At 50.2% G+C, this 18,477-nt stretch overlaps 1 protein-coding gene across 2 annotated transcripts; it reads right to left on the bottom strand.

Annotated features, from left to right (window-relative positions):
* Positions 1-838: 838 nt before the first annotated feature.
* RAP1A (RAP1A, member of RAS oncogene family) lies at positions 839-14,910 on the bottom strand. 2 transcript variants are annotated; one of them, XM_039695749.1, is made up of 8 exons: positions 14,841-14,910; positions 11,564-11,642; positions 8,362-8,430; positions 7,564-7,620; positions 6,553-6,693; positions 4,192-4,335; positions 1,900-2,015; positions 839-1,563 (listed from the first exon to the last, which is right to left on the bottom strand). In XM_039695749.1, the coding sequence occupies exons 2-7, from the start codon at positions 11,618-11,620 to the stop codon at positions 1,929-1,931; spliced, it is 555 nt and encodes a 184-aa protein (XP_039551683.1). In that variant the 5' UTR covers positions 11,621-11,642; positions 14,841-14,910; the 3' UTR covers positions 839-1,563; positions 1,900-1,928. The 2 variants fall into 2 exon arrangements, with proteins under 2 accessions (XP_039551683.1, XP_039551684.1); XM_039695750.1 differs by lacking the exon at positions 14,841-14,910 and adding an exon at positions 11,880-12,036.
* Positions 14,911-18,477: the final 3,567 nt, after the last annotated feature.

Raw genomic sequence — 18,477 nt, 5'->3', positions numbered from 1 at the left:
CGCCACCTTCACTGAAATGACTTTATTGCTAAAACACTTTTACATTTTATAAAGTTTACGTTTGTTGACCAACCTGCCAGCACGGTGTCTCTGCTCCTGCAGAAGGAGCTGCAGAGGTGGCTCGAAGCCAGGCAGAAGTGACCCTGCTGGTGCTGGGCAGGAGGCAGATGCTGTCGTGTCCAGATGTTTGCACCACTCTTGTCTGGGCTGCATTCAGGAACTGGCCTCTAATCCACCAGGAACAGAGTTTTAGGAAATGCTGTTGACAGAAACGGCTCCCCTGGTTTCCAGTGGCTCCACAGCAGTGCAGGAACATTCTCCTCCTTCATTTCCACCTGAAGCAGCAGGACAGGGCCTGCTGAGCCCTCCCACTGTGGAACACACTTCTGCTCCCACCCACCCGAGGGGAGGCAGGAGCCCCCAGCCCGGGGGTCCCTGGGCTCTGAGCTGCACACAGAGAGGAGGATGGAGCACCCAGGGGCCTCTCCAGAGCTCTATATACTTTATAAACTTTATAAACACCAGGGATGAAAGAATGCAAGGAACAAACCCAAAATGAACCAGAAATCCCCTTCAGCTGAGCAGGGAGCACCAGCCAAACCAAGGATCACCCTCCAGGGCAGAGCTCGGAATGAAACCAGAGCTGTGCACAGCAGAGTCACTGCACAAGGAAATATCTGCAACAGGCCAGGAGGAAACACGGGAGTCTGCTGCCCCTGGGGAGGGGCACATCAAACACAGCACAGGCTGGGGGCAAAGCCACCAGGATGGGAGAGGAACTCAGAACATGCAGCAAACCCAAAGGCTGGAAACGGTAACAGAAACACAGAAACAAAAATGAAAATGTACTAAAATTTAATCATTCATAAAAGCTGTAATTTAATCTGTGACAGTAAAACACGAGAAGCAATATTAGAGTTGGTTTAGTATATTATATATTTTTGCTTTTAAAGCCATAGAAATCAGTTATCCCAGTTTTTTTCCTATAAAAGACCCATTTTTCCAAAGCATTATGCACAAACATTTTTAATTAGAATACAATGGCAGAATGAAAATAATGATATTCCGTAACTTTTAAATATAAAATGAAGTCAATGACTCAAAAAGTTATTTGTTGCAGTGAGTTCAAAGGGAAATTTTGGATAATATATATCTATAGTTATAGATATAAAATATAACAGTGGAACATTTTTAGTGCTTGATGGGGAGAAATTATAATAAAATGGTCAATATGAATTTTAATTATAGTAGCAATCTCTAACATTTGAAATGCATCCATGCTCCTTGGGATAATCATATGCTAGAGTCAATTATATTTATTCTGACATCTGTTAATTGCTATTGCAAAGGAGGAGGAATATTGGCTTAAATTTCCGAGAGATATACACAGAGCAACTGCGTTTTCCAAGGACTGTGTGCAAACCATTTGTAAGATCTAAATTCTTCCCACAGAATATAAAAAACAGGAGAAGTTTCTTCCGATATGTTACTCATTTCCATAAGGTTCTGAAGTTGGGAATGCTGGCACTTTCCATTTAGGCAACAGTTCTTCATTCCTGCAATCTGGAGAGTGAAACAAAGCACAAATCAAGATGCTGGAGGGACATTTCTCACTCTGCTTTTTTGGCTGGGTTTGGTTTTTTTGGGTGGGCAGCCTTTTATTTCTGTGCCAGTGAACCCCATGTCCCACCCAGAGCAGTTTTTGTCCCCACAGGTCCCAGCACGGGGCCAGCAGTGGCAGCAGAGGATGGAAGGAAGCCCAGGTGAGCCCTGGGGGCTCCGAGCTGCTCTCACAGCCAGGGGGAGCTGCCAGGGGAGGCTCAGCAAAGCTCTGCTCAGTCCCACGGCAGCAGCTCAGCAAAGCTCTGCTCACCTGGCCCTGACCCAGGCACCTCTTACCTGGCTCAGAGCTGCTGCGTGGTGGGAGCCTAAAGCAGCAGACATGATTTCTTTTTAGGCTTCTTCTTTTCCACTGGTGTTTTTCTATTTATCTGTCTGACCAGGTCATAAAAGATCTGCAAGTGAAAAGCACAAGGTGAAAAATCCAAGTGATAAAACACAAGCTGTCAGAACCGAGGCAGGCTGGGGAGCTGACAACTCTCTCCTGGTGGCTGCAGTTATGTAAATTCAATTAAACTGCTTGAATTTATTAAACGTTTCTCAAGCAGCTGCTTATGGAAGAGGAAACCCAAAGCTCCCATCAGTGTGCAGAACATAAGGGAGCTGGAAACTGAGTTTATCACCACCAAAGCCTTCAGGAGAGCAGGGCAGTGAAACAACAACTCAGAAAGTGGGAGAAAACTCGGGATTAACAAAGGGGTTTTAAAACAGGCACAGTATCCTGAAGGATCACTGCTGCAGAGCCTGTCCCCCTGCAGGAGGGGCAGCCCTGTCCCCTGGCTGTCCCTGCCCCACGGTGCCACAGGGGCCAGCACAGGGCTCTCCTGCAGCCCAGAGCCTTCGGGAGGGCTGCTGCTGCTGCCAGTTGTTTTCCCAGCAAGGCTCAACCCATTTATAGCAAAATGAGCTTTGCAAAAATGCTTGGAGCTGGGTCACAGCATTGAGGAGAAATATTTCAGCCTTCAGAGGGCTCCACCCTTGTCCTTGTTTATTTTTTCCCCTTCCTGGAGTGGCTGACAGCTCACAAATTCTTGTTGATTCCAAAGAAATTCAGAAGAGAAAGAAACAGTTTATAACACACTGTAACAACTGAAACTTGAGATTTTCCTTTCTCACAAATTAGATTATTTAGGTGCTAGGACTGACTGTGAGAACAGCCATCTGCAACAAGGTTTCAGGAATGCCACCATCCCTAAAAAGAGTGAGCGTGCTGCAAGAGCATCCCAGAGGTCACCAGAAGGTCACCCAACTCACTCTGGATTAAAAGCTTATTATCTGAGAGTTTTGAGCAAATGCATGCAGGAATTTATCACTCTTTACTTAGATTTTAACAAATTTAGAAACTCCAGAAGTAGTGAGAAAGCAAGAATAAACCCCATAGGAATGCAAATGCTTCCCCAGCCCAGGAGCCAGCAGGACAAACTCCCAGTGCACTGAGCTGCTTCATTCACAGCTTCTCCCTTTGATTTCCTCAGCTTTTGTACTTTCCACAACTAGGAAATATCAGCTGGCAGGAAACCAGAACATGAGGATCACAGGGAAAGCAGGAACTCATCCCCCAGATAACCACATTCTTCCCTCTGCCGTGACCTCCCGGGGGCTGCAGCCCCAGCAGGGAAAGGCAGGATTCCCACGGGAGGGCTGAGGGGTGGCAGAGCAGGCTGTGCCCCCCAGGACCCCTCCCCAGGGCCTGAGGAGGGTCAGCGTGCACCCCCGAAGTGTGGCACCCTGCCTGGGCACGCAGGTGGCTGAGCTGCTCCTGCTGCACCTGCAGCCCCACACACAGATCCCTGCTGGGGCCCTGCTCCTGCCGAGCCCTGCAGCCAGGCTGAGCCCAGCCCAGCAGCCCTCAGGGGCTCCCCTCCCTTGCAGCCACCCTGCTGGCTGCCAGAGCAGCCTGGGCCCAGGCCAGGATCCTCTGCTCCTGCTGCTCACACAGCCCTCAACGCTCCCACTTATCTGCTGGCAGCAGCCCAGCCCTGCTGCACGGGGTCACCCCAGCCTTTGTGCCTGGAAACTTGGCCTCTGGCACAGGCTGATAACTCCAGCACAGAACAAAACCTTGGTGCCTGATGTGGAGCAGAGCTCCCTCAGGCAGCCCACGGCCCCTGGCAGCAGGAGGAGCAGCCCAGAGCAAGGGGGGCTCAGTTAAACTCGGGGAAATGCTCAGCTCTGGGTCTGGGCATGGCTTTGGCAAGCTGGGGGCTGTGATGAGACGTCTGCAGGCAGAAATGCAAATATTCCAAAGCCAGCAGCCAACCCCACACGAGACACGGAGCACAACGGGGCATCACCCACGCCTGGCATGGCAGCAGTTATGGTGCCAAAACATTCTCTCAGATAAAGTTTATCTAAGCTGAAAGGCACCCAGCTCAGGGCCCTCTGCTGTTCATGGCCCTGGCAGAGGCTGTGGAAACACCAAGCTGGGCTGCTCCCCTGCCTCTGCAGAGAAAAGGGAGCACATCCTTGAGGCAGACCCTGCCCTTCCCCAGGCTGGGAGCCCAGCTCACACAGCCAGGCTGCTCCAAAGCCCCCTTCGTGCTGGCAGCACACAGGGCAGGAGCTGCTTACCTCATTTACGTTGATTTTCGACTTTGCAGACGATTCTAGAAAGGCACAGTTACACCACTGCCGTGCTAAGTTCTGCCCCTGCTCCTTGCCCACGACTCGTTCTTCCTCCAGGTCACATTTATTGCCAACCAGAATCATGGGAACCTGCAGGGCAGCAAGCAGGAGGAGAGATCCATCAGCAAGGTGGATCCATCCGTCAGGAGGAGAGATCCATCCAGGGAGCTCTGTGCTGCTGTGGCTCCCAGACTGAGGAGGGGAAATGCAGGGGGGAAAGGCAGGGGGGGAAATGCAGGGGGGGAAATGCAGGGGGGGAAATGCAGCATGAACTATGAACCCAGTAAAAACCAGGAGACAATGATGAAGTGGCTCTGCCCCTCTCCAGTGCCTGGCAGAGCTGTGGCACTCCAAGGTGTCCCCAAGGAACAGAGGAGCTGTCCCAGGCCAGCCTGGCTGGGGCTGGAGCTCCTGGGGCACTGGGAGCTGTCCCTGCCCACGGATGAGCTCTGAGGACCCTTCCAACCCAAACCTCTCTGTAACACCTTAAGCAAGGGAACAAAACCCCAAAGATCTCTCCTAGCAGCCCAAGTGCCCCTGCAGGGTGCCAGGAGCTGCCTGGGGCTGCCCAGCCCTGTCCCCTGGGCCTGGGGGACATGCTGTCCCTCTGTCACCTGCTGGGCCATGGTGAGAGCAGGGCACACCAGGGAGTGCCCAGCCCAGCCCCATTTCCTGCTGCCCCACACCGAGGGGAAGCAGAAAAGCCCTAAAGAGCAGCTGAGAGGGTGTGCACCCGCTCCACTTCCTCAAACATTTCATTCTCTGAGCAGAAACCGAGTCCTGTCCAGCTGGAAAATAAATCACTGCCCGATTCACTTGGTAATTTACAACACACTGAGTGTTTTTAATCTGCCTCAGTGTTAATATTTGTGGTCTCTTCCTGACACTGCTACACTCAAGATTAATTTTTCTCTTTAAAACTCCCAGCCATACCCATTAGAGAATGATCATATTTTTATTTTTGAGACATAAATTTTCCTTATTGCATGAGGAAGTCACAGCACAGATGAAGCAAATGCAAAAAAAGCACATCTGAAAGCAGATCTACAGGCTCCATCAGATCAGACTGTAAATATCCTGTTCTTCAGAGTTTCTAGACAGTTAAGAGAAATTGTCTCATACTGAAACATGAAAATGTGTTATGAACATGTTCAGCAAAAAACTGAAGTGTATGGAGATGTGAAATAATAGAGCAAAAAGTGATACTGAGATGAGTAAGCAGTGCAGGTTTGAAAGACATGAAACTGTGTAAGATTATTGCAGAAGGTATTAATGCTTCATCCAAAAATGGAGTTTGGTGAGCAACTACCTTTGATAATTTACTGTTGGGTGTAGGAGATTGGAATTTAAACTCTTCAGGTATAGACAGTGCAATGATTGATGTACTGGGACTTCAGACATGCTCTGGTATGAAAGACAGAAAGGAGCACACTTCCTAACTCAGCAAAACACAGCCCAAACGTTCAAAAGGCTCTCAAGCTTGGCTTCAAGAGGTGACACAGAAAGCAAAGAATGCATTTTAACATGCACTGAGCTCCTGAAGGCAGAGGAGAGCAGCAGAGTCTGCTGAGGGATGAACCTGCCCAGCTCAGGGCAGAGCTGAGGCCAGCACAGCTCCTGCCACAGGGATTCACCCACTCTGACCCTGCCCCAAGGAAAAGCACTTTGGCACAAATCAAAGCTCAGCCTGTTCAAGCAAGGAGGGAACAGCACAGGACCACGACCAGGGACACAGCCTGAGCCTGGCCCACCTTCTGTCACACACCAAACTCCCACAGCTCATCTGTCCTTACTGTAAAGGGCTCCAAACAACCAAAACCACCCAAGACTCTGTCAGGCCCTCGATGGTTTAGTTTATGCCACTGTGTGACAGATTTTGCCACAGCTCTGAACTTCCCCTTCCCACATCTGGAGCAGTCTCCAGTGCCAGACAGCTGCAGAGCTACCAAGAACATCCTTACCACTATTCCTCTCTAACTCTGAGGGAAATAGAGCACCGAGAAAGAGGAAAATGCAAATCCTGGAAAGGAGTTTAAAGGAGAAGAAGTTAAGCAATGTTGCTTTCAATCAACTCCCAGCATTTCAGAGGACTGTGGCTGCCAGGACACAGGGAAATCTGTCTGTGATGTCCCTTAGCAGGTGCTGTGCCTCAAACAACACCACTGAAAACTACAAGGCTCTGAAAACTCACTCAACATACCCAGGGATATCCTCTGAAAGGAGCTTTGTGTGTAAACACACTGCAGTGCTTCCGAGAGCAAAGCCTCTTAAGCGTTTGCAGGAATAAACCAGAGGTGTTCTACTCACATCTTCAGTGTCCTTAACCCGTAGGATCTGTTCCCGCAGGTCCTGGAGGTCGTTAAACGTGGACTGTGCTGTTATAGAATATACTAGTGCAAACCCCTGCCCATTCTTCATGTACAGATCCCTCATGGCTGTGAATTGCTCCTGCAAGCAAATATTTTTTAGAGTAATTAGCTGGAGAATGCAGCTAATGAACAGTTCCAAAGGAGTACTTCTATTGTGCTGGAGACAAGAATGCAGTGCCACGCAGATGGATTTACATATTTACCCCTCACAGAAACCCACTGGAGCATGGAAATTGAATAAAAGCATTAACACTCTTTGCCTTTGCTGTTTTTTTCCCCTTAATAAAGGGCTTCTTGGAAAAATGGGGAAAAGATGAAGTGCAGCAATAACACCAGGCTGAAATGCCAGAGCAGGCTGGACAATGCCAGCTCAGAGCTGCCTCTGCCCCAGCAGGGCCAGGGCTTTGACCAGCCCCACACAGCTCCTGCTGGTGAGGATTTCGGGGCTTTCCCAGTAAAACCAGCTTCCAGGGAGCACCAGCTGCCTGGGACGTGCTGCCAGCCCCCAGGGCTGGTTTGTGTGGGGCCAGGGCTGTGCCAGCTGCAGGTGACACTGGGAGGGACAGCAGGAGGCTCCCCAGCAGCAGGGCAGTGCCAGGGCGGTGCCAGGGCCAGGTCTGCTGGGGAGTGCTGCCCACACAGCTGGGCACCTGCCCCTCGCCTGGCACTGCCTGCAGGCTGTGTCCTTGTACGCTGGCCCCTTGCAAAGGCCACGGCTCAAACCCTGTGAAACCCTCCCAGAGCAGAGTGCTGATGTGGGGCTGGCACAGCAGGCACCAAGCCCTGTGCCCCAGCAGTGGCACAGCTCCCTGGGCACTCCCCTCTCTGCTGAGGTGATTTAACAGAACCCTTCATTCAATGACTGCAGCTGATTCCTGCCTTTGCTGGGGCAGGATCGCTGCTCTCAAGGAAGGAGCTGCTCAGAATTAGGTACAGAAATGCCACTTACTGTCCCTGCTGTGTCGAGGATCTCCAGCATACACTGCTGACAGTCTACTTCCACTTGCTGGGGAGAAAGGGGAACAAAAGCTCCGAATGAACAGCGGGACAGGCAAGAGGGATCAGCTCCCGCTGCCCCCCGGCACCAAGGGCTCTGAGCACAGCAGCCCCTGCCCTCCCCGGGCTGAGCAGCACTGCCCTCAGAGGATTAATGCCGCCCCCAGCCAGGCATTTGGGTCAGCTCACATGCTCCAGGACTCCCTTCATTAGCAAGGCTTAAACCAGCAGCTCGCGGTAAACATCTCCACTTAAGTGAGATTGTAAATATCTCGACTTAATCCACTCTTGCAAATCAAAGCACCTTAAAACTTTAATTTTTTCTTTGCTGCCCGGAGAGAAGGGAACAAGGAAGAGAAGAAAATGAAAAATATTTCAGCATCCTCACAGTGAGGCTTTGCAAATCTTCCACTCTCTGAGAAATGTCTTGGATCTAACGAGGGTAATTCCAGGAAAGTCAAGTAAATTTAACAGCAGAGCTCACACCACAATTTAATTTAATTATCACAGGCACAAATGTCACAAGTTTTTAGTGTATGTTTTGGTGCCTTTAATGCTGCTGACATTTCTGCTAATCCGTGAAACAATGGCTCACTTGACACCCATCCAGGGAAGAAAGCAGCTCTGTGCCCGGGGTTACGTAAGAGCCCAGGGACCCTGCAAGGACTCCTGCTCAGCCCTGCTCCCAGAACAGCCCCAGGAATTCTGCACTCGGTGAGACTTCGAAGAAATAAAACCCACGGCGCTTTACCTTTCTGTATGAATCTTCTATTGTTGGGTCATATTTTTCAACAAAAATTCCCTGAACAAACTGTACAGTCTGGGGAGGAAGGGAAGAAAAAAATCCTAAGTGAGCTGAACACAACCAGAAACATTCACCAAGAAGCATTTCAGGAAAAGCAACAACAGTAAATCTGCTCAGTAGTGAGGACCAGAGAAAAAGATGTAAAATTTCAATGTTGAAAATAAATTTTTTTTCTGTTGAAATCACGTTATTCAAGAATGCTTTCAAAACCTTTTTGCACGTCAGGCCTGCTTGTCTCAGAAAAGAGGATACCCTCAAAAATGCCTTTACTGCAGTGCCTGTGACTTCAGAAGGATAAAAACCACCAAGTATGGAGGCCCTGAGACCTCAGCAGAAGCAGAGGCAAGCTGTGCACTGGGAAATGCACATTTCAGTGCAATCCAGCCCAGAGCAGCAGTGCAGCCTGCTCAGGGCAGGTTCCCTTCCCTTCCTCAGTCCCAGCCCACCTGCCCCACACTGGGCTGGGAGCATCCCCGAGCAGCATCTGTGCTGCCTCCTGCCAGGACACAGCTTTCCTCCTGCTCTGGGAGGCAAAGCTCCTTTCTCCTTCTCACCCCCAAAAATCTGCAGTAAAACAGCACAGCAGGGTCTGAGGGTTGCTGATATTTGTTGGTATTTGTAAAACGAGGTGGTGTTTGTTTGTGAAACTGAGAGCTCAGATCCCAGCACTCAATTCTGTCCCTTGGAAATCTCTGTGCTGCCTCCTGCCAGGACACAGCTTTCCTCCTGCTCTGGGAGGCAAAGCTCCTTTCTCCTTCTCACCCCCAAAAATCTGCAGTAAAACAGCACAGCAGGGTCTGAGGGTTGCTGATATTTGTTGGTATTTGTAAAACGAGGTGGTGTTTGTTTGTGAAGCTGAGAGCTCAGATCCCAGCACTCAATTCTGTCCCTTGGAAATCAACAAACACACCAGATACTTTTGCCAACTGAACCTTTCTCAAGTTTTATACACAAATTCTGCAAATTTGTGAGGAAAGTTGGAGAAGCCACAACAATCTTGTTTCCAAATGGTTCTAGATCACGAAATAAGTGCATTTTACACTGTAATGAACCACGTCTCTGCTTCTCCAGTGTTCTCCTGCCACACTGAGCAGCTGTCCCAGTGCAAACACTGTAATGAACCACGTCTCTGCTTCTCCAGTGTTTTCCTGCACACTGAGCAGCTGTCCCAGTGTAACAGCAAAGCCTCGCAGTCAGCCCCCATGAAGGAGGATCACACAGCAACAGCCCCAGCAGCTGCAGGGCCCAGACTGGGCTCAGGACGGCTCCTGGGCATTCCAGGCTGGCACAGCTGCTCCCAGAGAAGGCAGCTCTGTGCCAGGGGCTCCCACGGGAGCACTGGCACATCTGTCCCCCCTGGGAAGCAGCCCTGAGTGTGGCAGCCTGACTGACGTGTGACACTCTTGATCTCTGCTGGGCTTCATCTTCGTCTGTCATGGGTGAAAGGAAAGGCCAAGGGAGGAGCTGCACATCTGGGGGTGCTTTTGGGTTCTGTGCAGATGAAGACTTGCAGAAGTTTCTCTCTGTTTGGGTGGTGCAGCCCAGCTTTAGTTGCCAGTTCTCTGTAAGGCTTTGCACCACCTTTGTAAACTGTGTCACCCACTGCCACTCCAGGAGAGTTTTAGCCTCAGAAATGGAATAAAACTGCTGTACAGGAAGCAAATTTGCTGAACAACCATGGCTTTATGGCTGTGCAGGTTTTCTGCTACTCCATCACCGTTACCAGAAGCAGCATCAGCAGTGTGCTGGCACAGAGGAGTTAAACAAGGAGGATCTGCACTGGAACAGCCCCATGCTGTCATCTGCACCAGAGGGAGAGCAGGCAGAGCTGGACACGAACACCAGGCTCTTTGTTGCACAGGTCAGTCTGTGCAGTTGGGAGAATGACATTTAAAGTGACCCCCATATTGTTGTAAATCCCACCTTGTAACCTCTCCTTGCTAATGCTTGTAAATAAGTACACAGACTCTGAAAGCTAAATATTATCCACTCCTAGCTGCTAATTGGCAATTACTGTGTGCTGCTATAAACATAATGGATCACTGCTGCATGTGAATTACCAAATATGCTGACTTAGCACCCAGCCTGTCAAAAAGAATTTAACTTTTGTCCACCACACCATTTGAGTATTTGCATTTCAGCTGTTCAAAAGGTCAGGGATGGTGCTCACTCAGACTTCACGTCACAGAGAAGGAAATTCAGGTATGTCAGATGCTGAGTAATTTTTATTTGCAGCATACTACTAAGTGCCTCATTTCACCTAGTGAGTCTTTCAGTGTTACATAAGAAAATTAAGATAATCAGGGAAGTGCTGGTGGAAAAAAGTAATACAGATTGCTTACATTGCTGTGGGAGAACAGAGCTTGCAAAAAAATTACACCTTGTAAACACCTTGTAGTGATTAGGATGGGATTGCTGGAAGAGTGCACCAAATTTGATATACAACTGAATCATCTCTCCTTCTGTTCACTGGGGTTCTGCAGGTGATTTACAGGATTATTACCTGCTCGTACCAGCAGAATAAACAATGAGGCAGGACAGGAAAGGCTGCTCAGCCATTATCAGGCCTGTGACAAGAACACTGCAGTTCCTTGTTGTAGATAACTCACACTTGACCAGTTCTTTGCCTCTCTGCTGGAGAGAGCTGCTTGGCTGGTGAGTGATAAATGGTGACACAAGTCTCTCTCACAGGGCTTTACTATCAGCTCTGCTGTGTAAAGCTCTCCTTGGGAACCAGACAAGCACTCCAGGAGAGCAAAGAGCCACCAGCCTGCTCCTCCCTCCCTGCAGGGGCTGTGGATGATCCTCAGGGCTGATGCTCTGAGCCCAGCTGCTCACTGGGGATGGAAAACCCCCAGCCTTGGAGGTGTGCAGGGCTGAACCCCAGCTCTGATTGATTCCAGCCAGATTTCTGCTGTGCCACTGCTGCTCGGGCTTGCAGTGCTCACGGATATTCAGCGTGTACAGCACAGCAGACATGACACGCTAATTGCCAGCAATTAATCACCTCTCCTGAACCATGACACACCTCCTCAGCAGTGCCACAGCGGCTGTGTGGAAGTGCTGGCACATTCAGAAGTCCCACAAACTCCCCAAGCACCAGCCAGCTGGTGTGCAGTGCGGGCTGCAGAGCTCTCCCCAGACTCACCAGAGCGGACTTGCCCACACCTCCTGAACCGAGCACCACCAGCTTGTACTCACGCATGGTGTGGTCTGTTCAGAGCGACCTGCAAGGCAGCAGAAAAGGCAGCAGTTAAGGCACAGAGCTGGGAACTGTCCTGAAAGCAGCAGCAGCCCTGCACCCAATCCTCCTGAGAGGGAGAGGCTCTGACAGCCTTCACTGACAGCTCTGGGCTCCATTCTCCACCTGAACACTCAGGCTGAGAAGGCCACACAGCCCCAGGTTGGAGGAAACGGCCACAGCTGGGTCCTGCAGCGCTCAGAGAGGAAGAGGATGGACACACCAGGGGACAGACACAGCGGCTGTGCCAGGCACCACGAGCTGCCACTGCCGGTCTTCTGCTTCCTCAGCATTTCACGGCATAACCAGAGCACGGGACAAGAAAATTAGATCAGAAAGAAGCAAGTCAGGAGGTTTCCTTCTCCCCTCCACCCCCAGCAGGGAGGGATTTAGGTCAGTGTTTTCTCTCTGGAAAAGGTCAGGCCCAGCACGCGGCTGCCAAGGCAGAGCTCTCTGCTCGCCCAGCACAGACTCTGCCTTTTTATGGAAATCTTGCAACTCCCTCAAGTCACTACGCAGCAGCAGCAAACTCTGCTGCTCCTCGAGATTCCCTGACAAATAAGGCAAATGACAAAGGCATGATAAACACTTGACAGCGTGTTTACAGAGCGGCCAGGCCGGGCTGTCCCTGCAGCAAACAATGAGCTCAGCGCCGAGCCCCTTCCGCAGGGACGCGCTTCCTTCCCAAGTAAGGCCGGAGCCCGGGCAGCTCCAGCCAGCCCTGCCAGGGATTCACGGGCTCCACAGCCACAGGCACCCCCAGCCAGCCCTGCCAGGGATTCACGGGCTCCACAGCCACAGGCAGCTCCAGCCAGCCCTGCCAGGGATTCACGGGCTCCCTGGCTGCAGCCTTGCTAAAGGAAAGCGTCTTCCCAGGAGTTGGGTAGAGGAATGTTATCATGGAGAGCAGGGCTGGGTTTTCAGTGTGGACGACTCCCTGGCAGCGTGTGTGGAGTTTATGTCATCACTGAACCAGGGCAGGCTCTCTTCTGTCGTCTGGGCTCCCAAGGGGAAGATGTGAAAGAGAGTCAAGAGCCCCATGTGCTGCTGCTCACCCATCCCCAGTCTGAGCTGAACTGGGACCCACAGGGAGCTGGGGACCCTCCAACCACCCCCCAGCCTGTTCCACGGGCTGAATGCCACCCAGCTACGGTTTACACAAAAACCTGAAAATCCCACGTGCAGCTGGAGAGAGACACAGATTTCTGTGTTCAGTTAAGCACAACTTTAAACTAATTTTAAGCCAGGATGACAGAAATAAAGGCCTTGCCTGTGCTGAGCTCTGCAGTCACACAGCCAAGCTGCCCTTCCCTGCTCCAAGCCCTGGGGAGGGAGCAAGGCTCAAGCACTCAGTGCAGCCCATCACTGTGAGCACCTGGAGGAGGCTTTTCTCCAACTCCTGAAGCCCATGTGAGCTGCAGCTGCCTAACTGCAAATTGTGAAATCAAGTCAAACTGAAAGGGGGTTTCCAGAAACTGCCTGAAAGCAGAGCAGGCGATGTCTGTGCACTCCAGGACACTGACAACAGCTCTGGCTAAATTCTGGGAACTGCAAGCTCTTCTGCTTGACCATTTCCCTGAGAAGTAACATTCACTTCCTTTCTTTCGAAAATCATGATTTTGAATGGGAAGGAGAGGGGAATTCCAATTAACAATTTGTTTCCCCTTGATAATCCCCAGAAATTAAAAGCTGATGCATTTTTCATAAAGCATAAATGCAACCTATTGATCCAGTTTGTCTTAATTTCCCTACAGTCCCACAGTCAGTTCCACTAAAGAAAACCCAGAAAGCAATCAAGCTAAGGGTTAAATTTAGCTGTGAACTATTTCATTTCTTATTTATAGTAGAAAATACTTGTGGGGAAGTTTAAGCTGGGAGCAGTACAAGACTAACTTCTCATTTCTTCTCTACAATATTTGCTGATTTTTTTTTTCAGGTGCAACAGGAAACCAAGATCCTGAAAGGCACGAGCCTTATTACTGTAAACCCCACATGCCTTAATTATCTTGTAGCTCTTTCACAAGTATGTTAATGTTATCTGTTTATACAACATGAATAGAGTGCTCAAGAAATTACTATGCTGCATCCCAGCCAACTTTTCATTTGGCAACTGTTGAAGCCCACCTAAATACAGTCAGACACAGCAGCATTCATTTCCATCCAGAGCTCTCTGTAGTAGAGTCACATGCTGCAAAGCCACAGCTCCATTTCCAAATGGAACTGGACTATGGGTGTTAAGTGTTCCTTTAGAGTCAAGAGAAGAGTGTGAGCACTAAAGAGTGAAGAAAAAATTAACTGTAATGTTGTGAAACTGGCCTCATTAGTTCAGAATGCTGTGGTGCACAATTAAAGCTAGAGCTGAGTGTGTCTCCTTGCTCCTGCTCCTCTGGCCAGGCACAGCCCCTGAGCTCCTGCAGGACAGGCAGGGGCACAGAGCTGAGTCCCACCCCAGCACTGCCCCGAGCTGCAGCCCCCTCTGCCACTCCAGCACCCTCCAAACCACCCCCAGCACCCACAGGGTAATAAATCAGGGGGTTCTTGCATCTGTAATCACCACAAAACTCTGCTTCTACACCATCGGACACCTGACCCACCAGAATCCAGCTGTGCTCTGGATTCTCTACCAGGAGCATCTCTGCTGCTGCTGCCACCAGCACTGCCCAGGAAGAGGCAGAAATGGACATTCACCCACTCCCAGCAGCAGCCCCGGCTGCTCAGAAAAGTGCAGGGCCCTGCCCTGGGAGCAGTGTCTGTGTCAGTACCCGAGGCAGTGCAGGCACAGCACCCCTGGCAGCACCACAGGGGGATGCAAACACAGCTGAAGCCCCAGCCTGAAGCGTGGCTCACCCAGCTGCACCCCTGCTCAGCCAGCCCGTGCCCTCTCCAGAGCAGCAGCATCCTCCCCCTCCTGCAGCAGCAGGAAGGAGCAGAACCCGAGGGTATTTCCCAGCAAGGGAGGCCTGAGGCCCTCCAGGACACAAACCTGATGCAAAAGCAAGCTGCTTCTGTTTCTCAGGTTTCAGCAGCTCATCGAGAAGTTCATCATGCAGGCAGTGAGGAGAGAGAAGCATGAACCAAAATAAGCAAGCACAGCACTGAAACAGCGAGTGCAAAAACTTATCAATTACCCAACGTTCACAGAAATGTCATTTAAAATACGATGAGAACACTAAAAAACTCTTACCTTGGCATAAAAGATCTCTCATCAGTGTTAGCAGCTCTACTGAAGGTTCTTCCAGGCTCCCCACAAGGAACTGAAAAAATTAAGAATTAAAATAAAGAGTTAATTGCTTTTCAAGTGTCAGCACTTGTGAAGCATCTCTGTAGTGCTTAAGTCCAACCACCCTCCTCCTGTGGACTTCTCCTCCCTAGAACACTCCAAGGAAGACTTCACTTACAAAAGACAAGCTCAAACGAACCATGTTTGAGGTTGCATCAAGTTCTGCAACACCTGCAAAGTGCAATTATTTTAGGGACTCCAGCAGGTTTGTGGCAGGGCTTGGAACAAGATGAGCTTTAAGGTCCCTTCCAACCCAAACCACTCTGGGGTTCTGTGACAGTCCTGGGGATCAGAACAACTCCCACAGCACCATCCCCAGCCCCAGGAACCTGCTGGCTCCTTGTCCAAGAGCTTGAGAAGCCCCAACGTTTCCAGCACCCCAATCCTTTGTTCAGCAACGCTGAGCAGCAGCAGTGCTGATCCTTCAGGCAGGAATCACAGACTGGCTGCTCTGACACGGCCAGTCCTGGCTTTCAGAGGTTCAGCACTTCATCCTTTCTTTTCAAGGGATAAAAAAAAGCATCAGTTGTTCCTCTGGAATCACAGGAAGTTCAAATGGAAACCTAGTATACTGTTTTTTTGAAAATATTTCTGTTTAGCAGCTCTGGAGTCACCTTGGAGCCACAGAAATCAAAATTGTTTCGAAACAGATAACGGAAGCTCTCATAATCCTTGTCAAATATTTTTCCAAGTAAAAGAGAAAGTGAGTCTAGATGGGATGGATGGGATATTGGGAAGAAATCCTTCCCTGGCAGGGTGGGCAGCCCTGGCTGCCCCATCCCTGTAAATGTCCAAGGCCAGGTTGGGCAGGGCTGGGAGCACCTGGGACAGGGGAAGGTGTCCCTGCCATGGCAGGGGGCACTGGAGGGGCTCTGAGGTCCCTTCCAACCCAGCCATGCTGGGATTTTCCATGAGGTGCTGGCAGTGCAGCTCCAGCACTGCAAACAGGCCATGGCTCAGCAGCACCAGCTGCCCCTGCACCCACAAAGCACAGCCTTTAAATCAGGGCGAGAGAAAAGGAACAGAAAGAAGCGCGGCACAGAAGGGAGCAGCACAGAAACCACAGCACCAGTTCCTAGAGACAGTGTGAGATGGCCTCTCGAGGTGCAGCCTCTGCACCCCTGCACTGGGCTCTGCTCTGCCCCAGCAAGGTGCACTGGGCTGCAGGGAGATGTCCCTGGCTGAGAGAGGCAGGGAGCAGGGGCCACTCACCTGGCTCTAAGGAAGAAAAAAGAGAGTAACTCCTTGCTTGCCCATCACTGGCACCTCCCTTTCTCTGACTTTCACCAGCGGGCACCGGAATATTGAACGTTTCCAAGGGAAAAGTGGCGTCAGCACTGTGCACATCTGAGAGAGAAGCACAGATGCCTCTGAACTGCAGCACCTCCACTCAAGGCTGGCTGTGCCACCCCCGTGGCCGTGCCCTTCCCACTTCCCAAATGAGAGGCAGATCCTTGGGATGCTGCAGCCACGCGTCCTGGTTATTTTTATCCTGGCAGTTCAATACTGAATCGTGGCTACTATAAACAAACCTGTTTAATTTTCGACTTGTAAATGTTCTCCGTGCCAGTTTTTCTCAGTTACTATAAACTAGGCCATGGAAAGGGGTGGATTTTCTTTTTTTAAAAGTGTCAACTAAACATTGCTCAACACTCTACCAAAATCCCTCCATTACTCAGAGCCATGTTGGCAAAACAAACCCAAACCCAGCACTTCTGCAAGGGGAAGATTTACAGCCATCAAAACCACACTTCAACTGACAGACTCCCTCCGCAGTAAAAAAAAGAACCCAAACAAACAGAGAGAATGATGCAGCAGCAAAGGCTGGAAACACCAGGCCAAGGATCTCCCTTGGCTTGGACCAGCCCAGGCGCTGTTCAGCTCTGCCCAAGGACAGCTCACTCAGCACCTGCTCCCAAACTTGTCCTAACCATGTTTTGAGGTATTAAATTACTCAAAGAAGCCAAAAGCACATGGAATACTTCCCTAACACTCACCAAAGCTGTCACTGGTGACACAGTGGTTGCAGAGCCCTGCTGGGAACAGGGATGTGCATCCCAAAGGAAAGGGGGCTTGGCTGGAAATGCCACAGCTCCTTAGCAGACACCAGCCCTGAACAGCAGCAAGGCCAACACTGCCATAGATTACCCTGCTAGTTAGCAAGGAGTCTGTTTAATTAACAAAAATCACTGCCATGGACTCACACGTTCACAAAACGAGCCCCTTCTCCCAGGCAGTCAAACTCCCCGGCTTCAGGGTACAGGGAAAACCTCCTCCACCTTTCCTGAGGCCACCAACACCAGAAAAATGAGAGACAAGAGAAAAACAAAAGACTAAAAGACCAGACTAAGCAGAAAGCAGGACTTGAATGCGACTTCAAAAGCACAGTTTGACAAACTTCCGTTCACAGACTCTGCATTTATTTTCTTACTCATTATCACTGCGGTCTCCGACACCAAAGTAAGTGTGTTTTAGGTATTAACATTACATAAGAGGCAACATTTTATAATTTGTGGCAGGAATCTCAGCCTCAGTTTTGTAATTTTAACACCAAAATCATTATCATTTCCACTGACTGCTTTCAGCATCAAATCAAATACCAATCAAGGCAGCAAATGTGTAATGAGCTATGCACAAGCCTGCTGTAGGATGAGTCATGACCCCACTGAGGTGCATTCCTGACGCTGGGACATACAGGGCTGTCCCTTGTCCAAATCATCAGTAATCCAAGTGTAAATATATTTTCCTCCTGTTTTTCAGGCAACAAATAACCCCAAAAAGACACAGCAAGAAGCACACCCAGAAAATAAAGCTGGTGACAAGCCAAATAAGCAAACAGGTGTGTGAGAACACAGGAGAACGACAGAGGTGTCACCTGAGGAGTCCCATCAGAAAGGGCAAGAGAGCAGCCTTCAAACCTTGCATCCATTCCCAAAACTCCCAGCCCAGGCGTGTGCTCCTCAGAGGCACATCCCAACCACCACTCTGCATCACTCCACATCCCCTGGAGCGCTGGGAGGCTCCTGAGCCAGGCCATAAAGGGCTGGGCAAAGAGTAAAGTCCTCCAGCAGCAGAGCCCTTCCGACTCCAGCCCTGTGCTGAGCTGGGCCTTGCAGCAAATTAACTGCAGCCCACACAAACACGGCAGAGAGACAAACTCCTTGGAAAACAGCAATAATTCTGTCATTGGAAATAGTCATTTTGTGCACAACACTCTGGGGCTGATCCTCCTCAGCCTGTAATCTTTTGTGCAATCAGCTTCACGCTGAACCTGCAATTTCAAATAACATAATGTTAACTTCTCTGGAAGTGACTGCCTAATTATTCACTGGAAATTGCTTTGCTATAGAAGCTCTCCAGGCAAGGAACAAGGGCTCTGGGCAGCTCAAGCCTGCCATGCTGAAACGGCTAATTTATTTTTTGTCCTATTGGTCTGCACTTGCAGAAAGTTGCTAGGGACGTGTGCCAGGCAGACAAAGGCAGGGGAAAGGAAGCCAGCAGCACAACTGAAAGCCCAACACACACTGCATCCCCAAATTAG

Source organism: Passer montanus, unplaced genomic scaffold (genome assembly GCF_014805655.1).
Source record: "Passer montanus isolate IOZ18808 unplaced genomic scaffold, ASM1480565v1 scaffold93, whole genome shotgun sequence".
In the NCBI taxonomy this organism is placed as follows: Eukaryota; Metazoa; Chordata; class Aves; order Passeriformes; family Passeridae; genus Passer; species Passer montanus.
Note: the sequence above shows the minus strand (reverse complement) of the source record. Positions and strands in the feature narration are given on the sequence as shown.